General features: G+C 35.4%; 1 protein-coding gene across 1 annotated transcript; it reads left to right on the top strand.

The window, feature by feature from the left end:
* Window positions 1-6,253: 6,253 nt before the first annotated feature.
* On the top strand, window positions 6,254-7,408 carry LOC123751930 (S-adenosylmethionine synthase-like; the record flags this gene model as incomplete). The annotated part of the gene is made up of 1 exon (XM_069306830.1): window positions 6,254-7,408. A coding segment is annotated over exon 1 (1,155 nt), but the record flags the coding sequence as incomplete, so codon positions are not given.
* Window positions 7,409-16,250: the final 8,842 nt, after the last annotated feature.

Here is a 16,250-nt window from a genome sequence, read left to right as displayed (position 1 = left end):
AGAGAGAGAGAGAGAGAGAGAGAGAGAGAGAGAGAGAGAGAGAGAGAGAGAGAGAGAGAGAGAGAGAGAGAGAGAGAGAGAGAGAGAGAGAGAGAGAGAGAGAGAGAGAGAGAGAGAGAGAGAGAGAGAGAGAGAGAGAGAGAGAGAGAGAGAGAGAGAGAGAGAAATATATTCTCAAATGTTTATTGATCAGTTAAATAATTTCAAAAACATAATGAAAAATACGTCACAAATAACTGAGTAAGTAACTATAGCCTCTCAAGTCTGTATCAGTCTGACTGGATTGGTATATAAAAGAGTTTGCCAGGCTATGCAAATCATTACAGGTTCGCCATACTTCATGGACACTTCATTCTGAGTAGTAAAACAACAATCACACAATCTAAAGCACATTCAACATTTAATGTTTCTTCAACCCCAACCCCATACGTATGTTGTATAATTTACTTAAGTCTATTATAACAAAGTTAATTATTAAGTAATAAAAATAAAGTATATCATATTACTATAATGTAATAAGAGTCAATGTATATATTATAAATCAGAATAATTATATAAATTAATTAATTTTGTTTTCTTTTCAGGTGGAAGTGAGATAATTCTCTTAGAGATGTCACTTGATCAAACAAAAACCCATACAACAAACAACTTTTTTTTATGTGATGTATGTGGAAAAAAATATAGTACAATAAGAACACTAACAGTCCATTTCACAACTCATACAAAGAAGACTATCCTTTCTACAATTCATACCGGTAAAACTCCAAAGTGCAGTGAATGTGAAAAAACAAACAAACAACACATTAGAGAAAAATGGTTTTCATGTGAAGTATGTAGAAAAAAATTCATTAAAAAATGCGACTTGACTAGACATATGGGAACACACAGAGTAAAATGGTTAAAATGTCAATTGTGTGGGAATAGATTTAGGGATGAATATAACTTGACCCAACATTTGAAATCAATCTACATGATTCAGCCTTTGAAAACAAACAGTGAAAAAAAATATGATATATGTGGAAACAAACAGCAAATCAGTCCCAAATCTTTACACAACTTTTTTACTTGTTTTGAATGTGGAACTGTATTTAAAAGCATAACCAGCCTGGATGAACATTTGTTGGAGCAGTTTACCAAAGATATATCAGCTTTAGATTTGATAACTCCAGACATTCATTTTCAGACGTTTTTTGAAAACTAATAAGTGTATTGGAACATTGACCAAATCTTTAAACAACTTTTTTACTTGTTTCTGGTGGTAACTGGCACCTCAAGGAACATATAAAAGGAGTAGAAATATTAATGATATTATTAATTCTGTCGGAGTGAGAGTAAACACAGATATATATCTCTCCTACCTGAACTTCCTTTCTATTACCACCACATTTTCTTGGCATATATCATGTCAGAAGAACAATACGTAAACTTGTTAAGGTTCATTTTGGATCTACACTAGCTGCTGGATATGACTTGTACAGGTATAGTTGGAATTTACTTTTTTTTTTAATTTATGACTTTTTTATAAATATATTTTAATTACCATATATATTTTAATATATTTTAATTAACAATCTACCTTTTGCTTCAGTGCTGCCTACGATGTTACTGTGCCAGCACAAGGAAAAGGTGTAATCAAGATAGATATTCAAGTAAAAGTACCAGAAGGTTGTTATGAAGAATAGCTCCAAGATCTGGTCTTACTTTTTTTTTTTTTAATCACATTGATGTTAGGGGGGGTGTCATTGATAGTGAAATGTTTCTGTGGTTCTCTTCAATTATTCTAAAGTAGATTTTATTGTGAAAAAGAGAGATCGAATTTCACAACTAATTTGTGAACGAATATTTATTCCTAATTTGTTAGAGGAAGTTTAGGACATTGAGCATACCAAATGCCCCTGTGCCGCAAACCTTTTTTTTTTGAATCAACAGAAATTAGTAGTAGTAGTAGTAGTAATCAAACAACTAGCTAAATATACAGTGTGAATTAGTGATTCTCAACGATTACAGTGATAAGAGTGAGTAACTTTATGTGTTGATGAAATGACTGAGGCGGTCTGCCTAAGGAGGCGGTTGTTATTTCCTAAAACATGCCTACTGAACTTCAATGAAAAGATGGTGTGGACTGTACGTTTAGCTATGGAGTATCCAGATTTTAAACTAGTGTTCAAGGAGGGTCAGGGTCTTCATCAGCCATATATCACAGTTGGAACAGAAGAGGCCGTTAAACATTTAACTACAGATGGCTTTCAGAATATTGTGATGGTTGTTCCAGAAGAAGGTATTTTCACAAAGGTCATACTTTTCGAATATCCAACTTACTTGGATCCCGATCATCTCCTTTACAATGACAGTGTTGTTTGGGTAAAGAGAAACATTGTTCATTATAAAAAACAAAGTCAGGTTATAGCTTTAATAAAAGGTGAGGCTCCTAAAAAAAATTTTGTACAAGGACTAGGCTATAGAAAGTTTCAAAATACCAAGAGAAGCCAAAATTATGCCTGAAGTGTTATTATTGGGGGCATTTGGTTTGGAAATGTCAGTACGACCCCAGGTGTAAGTACTGTGGTAATAAACATGACTCTAAAGAGTGTACAAAGAAACAAAAATTTCCATTTTGTTGTAATTGTAGAGGTAAGCATACTCCTTGGTCTTATCTATGCCCCATGAATCCTACAAATGCTGTTGCGGGGGGGGGGGGTATTCTGCCAGCTAAGGGGAAACAAACTAGCTAGGCCCACACAACTGAAAGTCCTAAAGTCCTGTAGTATACAAATGTAACCTAATTACTACTATTATATTGAATTTTTTGTAGTAACTTTACTAAACTAATCTATGCCTTTGAGATATATATGTATGTATGTAAGCATCTTTCCCATTCAAAACAATATATAATTAACAAATTACAATGTTCGATAATTAAAGAAGGATAATTGGATTAATAAAAGAAAACAAATTAAAATAAATATTTTTTTATATATATTTTATTTATAGAGGGATATAAAAGAGGATGTTCTCCTGTTCAATTCACTTGACACAGATGTCAGTAGCATATTATATACCTTGTGCAAAAGTTTATGTTGTGACCACCGGGCACACTGATTACCTTTGTCGACATGAACAATTTGAGAAAGAATGAGTCAAATAAAAGAAGAAGGTGGTTATCACTCAGACGTGATATGAAGCCAATCTTCATAGACAGGATGAATGACTGGTTCAGGGAATACCAAATCCCAGAAGATATTGATACATTTGTTGATGACCTTAATCACCAAATTGAATGTTGTCTTAGAATTCAGCGCCGTACGCCTCGGCGAAGACCCCCTCGGAAGAAAATGCCTCGAGGCAAAGATCCACAGAGTAAAGCTGAAGAATTAATTCACATGTGGAGTAAGGCAGCATCCTCCTCCTCCCTCTCAACGGAAATCGTCATGGAACAGCTCCTGCTACAGAATGACAGAAGAACTAGAATGGCGAGAGCACAGTCTAGTGAGGACGAATATGGAGAACCTATCACAGCCCAGGAAGTAAGGGCGGCTGTTAAGAGAGGTAAAATTACAGCACCTGGTGAGGATGGCATTACCTACGACATACTTAATGCACTGTGTGAAGTGTCTGGAAATCCACTACTCCTATTGTTTAACAAATCATTCCTAAATGGAGTTCTGCCCACACAATGGAAACACGCCAAAATGGTTCCCATACCAAAACCCAATGACCCTGGTAATTACAGACCTATCAGTCTCGTGTCATGTACTTGCAAGATGCTGGAAAAGATCATCCTAAAACGACTGTTACACAAAATAGGTAGGTTTGGGGAAGGAGTCAATGGATATGTCAAAGGACGGAGCACAGCCAATTGTATAATTAATTACCTGGTTAATGACACGGCTAGGTACTCTGTATTTGTTGACATAAAAGGAGCCTTCGACAAAGCCCAGGGAATTGCGATCCTGGACGAGCTTGCATGTATGGGTGTCAAGGGGAGACTCATGAAATGGATTGAAGACTACCTCACAGGGAGGAAAGCTAAGGTCTACTTCAATGGAGCAATCTCAAGAACAATGAATATGGAACTCGGGACCCCCCAAGGAGGAGTCTTAAGCCCTACACTATTCAATGTACTTATGAATGCAATTGCCAATATTGATTTTCCTGAAGGAACACAACTAGTGGGATATGCAGATGATGTCCTAATACAAGCTCCAACCTTTGATAAAATAAAACAGGCCATTGAACTCCTTGGAAGGAAATGTATTGAGCTCGGTTTCACTCTCTCCACAAACAAGACAAAAGCATACTCCCATCGCAAGCGGAGAGAAAATGAAGAACTGCAAATTAATGGTGTAACACTTGAATGGGTTGACCACTATCGGTACCTTGGCGTCACCGTCGGCTCAAACAAGGGAAAGAAAGAGGAGCTCAATCAAATCATAGGAACATGTAAAAGTCGACTCAGGGAACTGAAACTGAAAGCTATGACTTGGAATGATGGCCATGGAGCCTCTATTGCTGTACTTAAAATGATGTACACAAACTATGTACGCTCCGTCATTGACAATGCAGCACCTATTTTATGTACTTATTTACAAAGTGATATGAATAGGCAAGAAAGCATACAGCATGAAGCCATTTCAATCATTCTTGGAGTTCCAAAGAAAAAAACTGCTGAAATGTCCAATCTACAAAAAGAGTTATTATCCCTTCCCAGTATTAAAGAAAGAATTGTGGAACTGAATGCTAAGCTTGCAGTTAGGATTGCCAGAGATCCCCATTATAATGACATGGCTAAAAAAAAATTGAGCTCTGTGCTACTTTCAGGGGGAAACAAGAGAAGCAAAAAATGGCATCACAGAGCAGTCGGCTATCTTGAAGATCTTCACCTACTTCAACAAGCTCGTGAGCTCATGCCTGTAGAAAGATTACCTCCCTGGGTGGATCCCCTGAATGACTCGTGCAGGATTATCATCAATGATATGGTAAAGAAAAAAACCAACATGGTACCCCAAGAAATAAGCCACAAGTATCTTAAGGAAATTTATAATGAAGCTGGAGATGAACTAGATCAAATCTTCACTGATGGGTCATCTAATCCTATTAATGGCCGGGCGGGTGCAGCATACACGGTAATTAAGAAGGATGATGTATTTTTTCCACCAAAAAATGAGGAAAAAGCGCGCATTGAGAACTATACCTCTTCAACACAAGCAGAGTTAACTGCCATTGCTATGGCGTTAAGGTATATTATTGAACAGAATACTACTGGTGCAGTGATTTGCACCGATTCGAGAGCAGCACTGCAAAGCCTAAATAAAGATCGGGACGAGAATCTTTCAATAGTCGCTGAAATTAAGAGAGTTGTGAAGGAACTAACCAACCAGGGAAGAGTTGTCAAGTTCCTGTGGATTCCCTCCCATGTTGGAATCTATGGAAATGAACGCGCAGATGTGTTGGCAGCTGAAGGCGCTGAGGGAGACCATATTGAATACTTCATACCCAAGACTCTTCTAGAAATTAGAAGTATTATTAGGGAACATCATCGTCATCTCAATCATTATGAACCAAAAAAAAAAGAGAATGTGGTGGTTGTGGGAGAGAATTAATAATAGAGAAAAAACATCTTGGATACAAATGTCCACACGTACAGCAGCTTTTTGTTAACAACATATAATAAGGATGAATTATAATGTATCTTATCTACCATTTGACAGAGGCTGTTTACCTTGGAGACCGGTTGGAAATATATGAATTGAATTTCAAATCTTATTGTTCCTTCTATTATATTTTTATATATGACAATTATATAACTATAATAAATACTTCTATAATTATTGATACAATATCATAATTATCCCTTTCACCAGATGGAATTATTATGTTCATTAAGAGTTAAGGATTACAGGTTACCAAATTATACATTCACTCTTCCAATTAGAATGAGTAATAATGGTTTTTTAATGGTTTATAATCATTTCAAAATAAAATAAATGATCCATATTCTTTTTTGACTCACAGTTTTGTTATAAGACAGAGCAGCTGCACACTTGCTTTACAGTTGCTCAGTTGCTCTCTCCACGTGACCAGGTTAGCGTTCTCTCTCTCTTTCTCTCTTCACACAATTAGGTCAATGTTTTTAATAATATTCCTTTACATAACGGATTTTTATTTAGTTAAAATCTAGCCAAGGAAACCTGGTCCCAAATTCAAGAGTACTTAGAAGTAACATTTTCGTTCCCCTGGATAGTGCGCTGAGAGCATGGATGGAGATCATGAGACGTTCCTCTTCACCAGTGAGAGCGTAGGCGAAGGCCACCCCGACAAAATTTGCGATAAGATCAGCGACGCAGTGCTTGATGCCCATCTTAGCCAGGACCCTGACGCCAAAGTTGCTTGTGAAACGTGTACCAAAACTGGTATGATCCTGATCTGTGGGGAGATTACGTCCAAGGCCCAAGTTAATTATCAACAAATTGTGCGTGATATTGTTAAGAAAATTGGTTTTGATGATTCACGAAAGGGCTTTGACTACAAGACCTGCAATATTCTTCTGGCCCTGGAGCAAAAGTATGCGGAGATTGCTAATGGTGTACACATCGGGCGCAGTGATGACAACATTGGTTCAGGGGACCAGGGACTGATGTTTGGTTATGCCACTGATGAGACCGATGAGTGCATGCCCTTAACTATTATGCTGGCACACCGTCTCAATCAGAAGATTGCAGAGCTGCGAAGAGATGGGACGTTCTGGTGGGCGCGACCTGACTGTAAGACTCAAGTCACATGCCAGTATGCCTTCGATCAAGGAGCTGTTATTCCCAAGAGAGTGAACACTGTTGTCGCTTCTGTACAGCACTCGGAACAAATTACTGTCGAAGCTTTGCGTGACGAGGTTATAGAGAAGGTCATCAAGGTCATTATTCCTGAAAAATATATAGATACTCAAACGAAATACCACATCAACCCTTGCGGAGAATTCATCATGGGTGGACCTCAAGGTAACGCTGGGCTAACTGGTAGGAAAATCATCGTTGACACTTACAGTGGGTGGGGCGCTCACGGCGGGGGAGCGTTCTCTGGCAAAGCTTACACAAAGATTGACCGCTCAGCGGCCTATGCCGCCCGATGGGTTGCCAAGTCACTGGTGAAAAACAAATTATGTAGACGCTGTTTGGTTCAGGTATCTTACGCCATTAGTGTTGTGCACCCCATAAGCATCAGCATCTTCCACTATGGCACCTCACAGTACACATCAAAACAGCTTCTGAAGATTGTTAACCACAACTTTGATCTACGACTAGGACATATTGTCAAGGAGCTGGGCTTAAAGAGACCAATTTACAGTGATACCTCGTGTTATGGACATTTTGGACGGCAACAGTTCTCTTGGGAGCAGCCCAAGAAGTTGACCATCCCTGAATTTTAGAGTCAAATAATTCTTAAGGATGACTATCATTTTTACGTTTTTCATCAAGTCCCTGTTAATATGGGAGAACACTGTGTCTATGCTTGATTCACAACTCTCCTAAACACGAGAGTGAAGTTATACAACTTTAGAACACTTTCCCACCAGGAGACTTGAACCCTAGCCAGCACAGAAGCCTGGTAGGAACCTTTAATTTTATATTCAATTGATAATTGTATATACTTTTTTGACGTTTTATATACCAGAGTACATAAAATCTCCGGGGCCTTTTATATATCAGAGTAAATAAAATTAAAATGATTCTATAAGACCAGCGTCTGGGTCAAGATAAATACGTTTTCTTCCTTTAAAGTGAATCCAGTTTTTTTTTATCTTTTTTTCGGTGGGGCTGTGGTCCTCCTCCTCCTCCCCCTTCTCCTCTAACTGTTTGTGGTTCTTCTCCTTCTCCTCCTCCTCCTCCTCCTTCTCCTCCAACTGTTTGTGGTTCTTCTCCTCCTCCTCCTCCTCCTCCTTCTCCTCCAACTGTTTGTGGTTCTTCTCCTCCTCCTCCTCCTCCTCCTTCTCCTCCAACTGTTTGTGGTTTCTTCTCCTCCAACATGTTTGTGGTTCTTCTCCTCCTCCTCCTCCTTCTCCAACTGTTTGTGGTTCTTCTCCTCCTCCTCCTCCTCCAACTGTTTGTGGTTCTCCTCCTCCTCCTCCTCCTCCTCCTCCTCCTCCTCCTCCAACTGTTTGTTCTTCTTCTCCTCCTCCTCCTCCTCCAACTGTTTGTTCTTCTTCTCCTCCTCCTCCTCGTCCTCCTCCAACTGTTTGTTCTTCTTCTCCTCCTCCTCCTCGTCCTCCTCCAACTGTTTGTTCTTCTTCTCCTCCTCCTCCTCCTCCAACTGTTTGTGGTTCTTCTCCTCCTCCTCCTCCAACTGTTTGTGGTTCTCCTCCTCCTCCTCCTCCTCCTCCAACTGTTTGTGGTCCTCCTCCTCCTCCTTCTCCTCCAACTGTTTGTAGTTCTCCTCCTCCTTCTCCTCCAACTGTTTGTGGTTCTTCTTCTCCTCCTCCTCCTCCTCCTTCTCCTCCTCCTCCTCCTTCTCCTCCCACTGTTTGTGGTTCTTCTTCTCCTCCTCCTCCTCCTCCTCCTTCTCCTCCTTCTGTTTGTGGTTCTTCTTCTCCTCCTCCTCCTCCTCCTCCTTCTCCTCCAACTGTTTGTGGTTCTTCTCCTCCTCCTCCTTCTCCTCCAACTGTTTGTGGTTCTCCTCCTCCTCCTCCTCCTCCTCCTCCTCCTCTTCCTTTTACTGTTTGTGAAGTTTTTACCTTTCCTACTCCTTCTCCTGCATGTTGTAATTCTCCTCCTCCATGTGATTCTTTTGTTTGTTCTTCTTTCTCGACTTCCACATAAATGTTAAATTTAATGCTAGCAAATGTGTCTGAGGAATTAATATTCTTAGCTAACATTTTACATTCCACCTCATTATGACCGTCTTCGAGTTCAAGTTTCATAACCACGAATGGGGGTAGTGAATTTTCTTTCATTGGGAAACTGTCCAAATAAAATCCACAATTAAATATATCTTGACTTGCAGCATGGGTACATGATATCAACAATTTGTTCATGTAAAATCGTTTTCCTTCCTTTCGAAATTTTTTACGTGATGCATCTAAATTGTTCTTTAATTTGACGTCTTTTATTTCATGTCGATCTGTATAAATATCAGGTATGAAATTATGGAAATTCCATGGAAATATTAATATAATTGGATTTTTTGTATAATATCCCCTATCAATATTAGAATTTGTATATAGTTTATTTATGTAATATGCAGAATAACCATTGGTAAAGTATTTGTGGAATTCATCATAATAACTAAGGAATTTATTAAAGGGTTGAATTAGTGTCTTATCAGTTTCAGTAATAGTTTTAGGATTATACGAAATTGGTGGTTTGGGAACAATAAAGAGACCTTTATAAGTTTTTATGTCTTCGATAAATGGCGAGAATAATGATTCTATAAGTTTGGATTTCATTTTGGATTTTCGAAGTTCAGACGAATCTGTGGAGGATTGTAATAATTCTTGAAGTAATTCATGAGGTTGTTCGACGGATTCCATTTGACTGATGACGTGAGGAACGCCAGAGGACTCATTTTCACTTGTTTGAGGTAGTTCAGAAGCCTCGGTTGTTAATGTTTCTTCAGAGGTCTCAGTTTGTGATGTTTCTAAATGAGGTTCTTGAGGCAGTTCGGAGGCCACAGTTGTTAATGTTTCTTGGGGTGGTTCAGAGGTTTCAATTTGTAATGTTTCTTGGGGTGGTTCAGAGGTTTCAATTTGTAATGTTTCTTGGGGTGGTTCAGAGGCCTCAGTTTGTGATGTTTCTTGAGGCAGATTGGGGGCCTCAGTTTGTGATGTTTCTTGAGGCAGATTGGGGGCCTCAGTTTGTGATGTTTCTTGAGGTTCTTGAGGCAGTTCGGAGGCCTCAGTTGTTAATGTTCTGCTGACTGATGTTAATGATTCTTGAGGTACTTTAGAAGCTTCTGTTGGACCGAGGGAGGATTGTTGAGATAGTTCAATGGACGTTAATGATTCTTGAGGTACTTTAGAAGCTTCTGTTGGACTGAGGGAAGATTGTTGAGATAGCTCAATGGACTCTGGTGTTGTGTCATGGCTGATGGAATTGTAATTGTTTTACTTTTTATATAATTTTTTTAGTATTTTTAGATTTTTTCCGTGAATTAATGACTACTATAACTGTTAGGAAAATAATTAATATTATTAACATAATAATTGTTGACAGTAGATTATTCATTCTTAATTTTCTCTTTTTTTAATTATATGATTTTTAATTCAGATATTTTTAAAAAATAAAGTAATTATGCAACCAAAGTCAAATATGTTATTGTTTTTATCCTGTTGAGTAGTTTTCCAGTATTAAGTGATATTGGATATTATATTAAATATTGGAATACCATTCAATATTGAATGAGTAATTCAATGTTGAATGAGTCATTCAATGTTGGATTGTTTTCCAGTATCCAGCACTATACTATATACTCTATACTATGTCGATATTGATTAGTTTTCTGGTTAGTATCCAATGATATTGGATAGTATATTCAACATTGAACGTTTGCAGATGTGACAACAGTCACAAACACCCTGATGGATAGTTGAAAAAAAAAGAGATATGAGTCCCTGATTAAAAAAAAAAAGACTACTACTAGTACTACCCTACTTAAATTACTTACTGTTTTGCTTACTGAACACTGTAATACAACAGGTGTTGATGCAAACTCTAATCCAAAAAATGTCGTCCCTACCACAGGTGTTATTAGAAAACATATTTGCACTGGTTCCATATCGTCATCTTTTAATTATTTGTTCCAGAGTTTGTAAAATTTGGAGCCATGTTATTCTTGACTCGTCATACATGCCATTCCGCAATCTTTATCATCGATTAATATGGGATTCGTATACTCTTTTCCCTAGTCCACTTCTACAAAGCAATGAAGATGGTAATTTGTCTCTTTACAATGCATCCTATATTGTGGCACAATTATGTTACATCAAATACAACATAACCGATGGAAGATACTGTATGAGAGGCCTTCTAAAGATGATCGAGACTAATATGAATAACTGGTCGAAAATGGGTCAAGAAAAAAAAAGACTCTGAACTATTTGAGTTATTGAATGATCATCCTATGTTTACATCAACATTAAGAACAATGACGAGTGTTAATCATCCTTTAAAAGGTATGATAAACAAAAACAAAGTGTGGTCTTTAGTGACAGCTATGACAATGTTCTCTCGGGATACAGATGAAATTTTACAATTGTTAAATATTTGTCTTCGAATGTATCCCACGTCAACTGTTCTGGATATTTTTTTATGGATATACAGGTATTTTTCTTTTTTCTTTTCAAAACTTACAGCAATCTAATATTAATCATTATAAGGTACATTCTGCACTCTATCTGACCGAAAATATAATTCTTCAATCGTCAGAACAAACATATTATTGTGAACAGGCCCTTCTAATCAATCATGTTCCAAGTAAAGGTGAAATTACACGTGTCGATTATGTTCCTGGAGTGGATATAGTCAGTATAGTTTTGAAGATAGTAAAGCGGCATTCATCTTTGCAATTTTTAATTATCGAATCGCAGCCACAATCACCACTTGTACAACAGTTACCGCAAAATGCTATTTGTTCATTTTCTATGTTTAATTCTTTTTCTTTTTCTTTTGATGTATTGGTGCTTATGCCAGATTCTTCTGATATTAATAGAGAGGAAGACTGGAGAAAAAAAGTGAAAGAAATTTCAGTAATCAAATTTAGAAACATTTTATCTGAACAAAATAAACCCTGTTATAATTTAAATATTAATGTATATCTACTAATGGTAAGTAAGAGGAATCAGGATTTATGTTGGATTATGTATTGTATTTTGGGACTACGTAACTTTATAATTCCTGTAAGTACTGAAATGTGTCAGGTGCAAGAAAGGAGTTGTGAAGACAATGTTTTAGTTATTTGTTCATCTATTTCAAGTATATATATGTACTGTTATGACCATTATTGTAATTCTTCTATGGAAAAATTTTGTGTTATTACAATAGATGGGAGTTTTCAAAGATTTCTAGATGATGTTCTCTCTATATATAATTTATATGACCGACATGAATATGATGGTGAATGCAATTGTTGGTTACCACCTCCGTTAACTTACAGTGAGATTTATAGTGCCTATGCATTATCTTATCATAGAACACCAGATTTTATATTTTGGTTAAAATCAAAATGCACCTTTAATGGTGAATATCATCCAAGTTATAATTATTATATAATTTATACAGATATGTTAATAACATTTCAAACAATGCCAACATTTTCATTAGTTCGATTATTTAAAGGAAAAGATGTAATTTGTGAACATCATATGATTGCAAAAATCACTAACAATTTAAAATTTGATGTATTGGAAATGGAACTGAATAATTCATTTGAAAAAGATATTAATACAATTCTTGGACAACAATTGGCGACATTTAATGAAATTAATATAAGTGAACGCCACTACTGTCTTCATTGTTCTAAATCTCTAAAGGATGAATATTTTGCTCTAAAACAAAAAATCAATTGGTGTGATATGGTAGCGGTAAGATTTACACGTTTTAATAGTTTTGATTTAATATGTGCTCAATGTGCAAATATCAATGATGAGGAATAACTGTATATTAATATTTTATTTCATCCTATTTTATATAAAAAAAATGCACATTTAAACTGACCATATATTAATTATTATATTATAAATATAGATATGTTATAACAGGTTGTCAAACTATACCAACTAACTTTGTATTTTAGTTACCATCTCAATGAGGTTTATAGTGTTTATACATTATCATAGAACACCAATTTTTATATTTTTGGGAGGTTAAATTAAGTTTTGAGTCGGGGTCAAGGATGGCAGTGGCGACACCTCACTGATGAAGAAGATGATGTGTTCATGGACGCTGGCAAAAATAAGGACGTCGACAATCTGGCCATATTATCGACTTGATAGAGAGATTCTTGGATGCACCCCCCTCCCCTCCCCTACCTCCACGTCTTAGTCTCACTATATTTTATGGAAAGATAATAATAACACAAATGAGATTATAATAGAGATAGTAATTATTGTATACCTGGGATGGAAGGTATATAAACAGGCAAATTATGAGGGTTTATAGACCAGTTCATCTGCTCCTGTAGTCACAGTAAGTACTGTTCCTGAGTGTAGTCGTATACCAAAAACAAATTTATTTACCATACCATTTGATTTTTTATTAAATAAAAAAATAATGGGAGATGTTATTACTGAATCAGAAGTTAAAATTTTAGTTGGTAAATATTTTATTGATATATTAAATTATTCAATTAATCTTTATAATTATAATATAAAGCATATTTATTTGCCAATGTTTGATATGTTAGATAGTGAATTTAATAATATTATATCAGTTATGTTTGACACATATATAGATATATGTCAAAATATTGGGTTTTTAATAATAAATGGAAAATGGGATCATTACCGATGTGAATTTATTCTTGATTTTATTCGAAGACAATTCAGTTATTATTTATACAAACTCCTAAAAAGAATTCATATTATCAAATTATACATTATTCTCTTAGAAAATACGTTACGATATCAAGTATGGGCTCTTATGGAATCTATTTGGACTATACAAGGAAAAATACCTTATTCTCTAATTAGAAAACCTATATTGAATGAAAGATGTATTAAACCCATTCTTCTGTCCCATACCGATATATATGACCTAAAAGATAATTTAAGTAATGTATATAATCGATCACCTACTGTAAAATATGTAAATGAAGTAACAAGAATTGTTATATATAATTTGTATAATTTACTTATGAAAAAATTTAAATGTGTAAATTGGTTAGAGACTATTCTTCTCTGTTCTCTCCCCAAACAAAATCTTAAAAGATTAAACTGCCTTCCTAAAACAAAATCTGAAAACAATTTAGAATGTTTAGGGGATATTCTTCGAACTATTGATCTTCATATATATAAAGATGGGGAAGTCTATAAATATAAGAAACATCGCTGATTTATGTATGTGTGTGTTGTATGGTGTGGAAATAATCTAAATCTTATTTTTTTCTTTTGTCTACAGGATATTTAAGTAAGAATAGACTTATTGATTGGCTTCCATCATCATCATCATCATTATCATCATGATGTTGCTGTTAGAAGATTTCATTTGGCAACCACTTTCATATGAAATTCAACTGTATTTAGATGATGTTTATAGTACACACATATTTAACCTGTGGACAGTTCTTTGTGGTCTTTTTTGGTATTATTCAGGGCTTAGAGAAGTGAATTTTGTTGCACTTGTTTTTTGCCTAATATGTGAAAGAAACAGAGAAGTTTGCAGGAAGCAAGTTCAATATATGGTTATATATTTCTGCTTAGGAATTGGTATATGTACTATAGATGACACAAATGTCTTATTTCTAGTAGCATGTTTAATGATTACTTATTTTATGTGGAAATTAATCTATGGAGTACATGGTTATTATATGGTTTTAAGTATGGGATTAATGTTACTCCTTTTTTTTATATGAACTGTTATCAGGTTATATTAACTTTATTTTATTTAATAATTCTATTTTACAGTACATATATCATAATAATCAAAGAATTTCCTGAAGGCAACCAAACAGATTTATTTCATGGTGCATTTTTACATTTAATAGTGTTAGTGATACACCCAAAGAAAAATAAATCCTCTCTACCTAAGTTAGTAAATATTGAAGTTGATTTAGATCACATTCTGTTGCAAGATCTTTCAGTTGCACATATTCCATTCTGGGGACATCATATAAATAATAAATTTTCACCTCAATTCCACCCTGAACTACCAATAGATGGTTATCCACGTTCATCTTTCTTTTCTGAAGATGAACGATTATCTTGGCAAGGTGAGATTGCTTATTTCCAGCCGAAATCTACTGTCTTAAATTGTGCATCAAAAATAAGATTAGAACATCTTCAAAATATTTGTAATCATGCTAACGATTGTTATTGGTGAGAGCACATTTTTATTTTTGGAAAGCATATACTTACCAAGAAGGAACTTGATGAAATAATGAGTTTTATAAACCCAAAGGACACTGTGGTGTCTATTTATGCTCGTGGTGGATGGGTTGAGAGTTTTTTGCTGGATCGAGGTGTGAGCATTATTCCAACAGAAAACACAGAAAGATTAGAGTATATAACTGCAGTTAAATGGTTACCAAACGGGTATATTAGGCATATAGTTAAAGAAACTTGTATTAATAAAGAATATTCAAATGCCAATATACTTATAATCAATGAACCAATTGGGAATTTTTATATGACTATCGTTAGTATACTTAAAAGTTTCAAAGGACGACTAGTGATAATGTTTGGTTCCAACTTTCCTATGGTTATTAAAAGTGTTTTAAATGAAAAATACATTCATGTTCAAACATCTAGTGTGCCCATTTTTATTAGGTCTACTGTTCATTTTTATATGAGAATAGACATATGATTATTGGAGTTGTTATTGTGTGGAAATATATAATGAGAATTGATGACATTAATAATAGTTTTGATTTTTAAAATTATGCACCCCCTAAAAATTCCTGGCTTGTACTAATGTGAGGTTTAATTTAAGGTAAATAAGTTAATAAAGGATGATTCTAACTTTAATTATATACAGTTATAATTGCCCTCAACATCTCAATGGTAATAATGATTTAAGTAAATAAAGTCAGTGACAAGTCACAGTCAGGCAGAACAAGTACAGCCTGTGACAAGTAAGTCATGCAGAACAAGCACACCCAATGACAAGTCAGGCAGAACAAGCACAGCCAGTGACAAGTCAGTCAGGCAGAACAAGCACACCCAATGACAAGTCAGGCAGAACAAGCACAGCCAGTGACAAGTCTGGGCTAAGTTTTTATAATTGCTGTTATACAAAGCTTAAAAGAACAAGAGGTCATAAATTTTTAACTAACTCAAAATAAGATATAAAAAAAAACATCATTACTTAAGTACTTATCAACCACACGCCTCTGAGCCCAAATATCAGCCCAGAAAATGTTGGAAAAGACTGCAACCAATGCAGAGTACTTGCAAACATTATGGGCTCAAGGGTTGACCACAGACTTAATGACGCTGTGGATGACCTGAGAGATTTAATGGAACATTATTTTATTTTATTTTTTTTTATTTCACCAGGTCTGAAAATGAATGACTGAGTTATCAAATCTAAAGCTAATGTATCTTTGGTAAC

Source organism: Procambarus clarkii, chromosome 59 (genome assembly GCF_040958095.1).
Source record: "Procambarus clarkii isolate CNS0578487 chromosome 59, FALCON_Pclarkii_2.0, whole genome shotgun sequence".
NCBI classification, from domain to species: Eukaryota; Metazoa; Arthropoda; class Malacostraca; order Decapoda; family Cambaridae; genus Procambarus; species Procambarus clarkii.
Note: the sequence above shows the minus strand (reverse complement) of the source record. Positions and strands in the feature narration are given on the sequence as shown.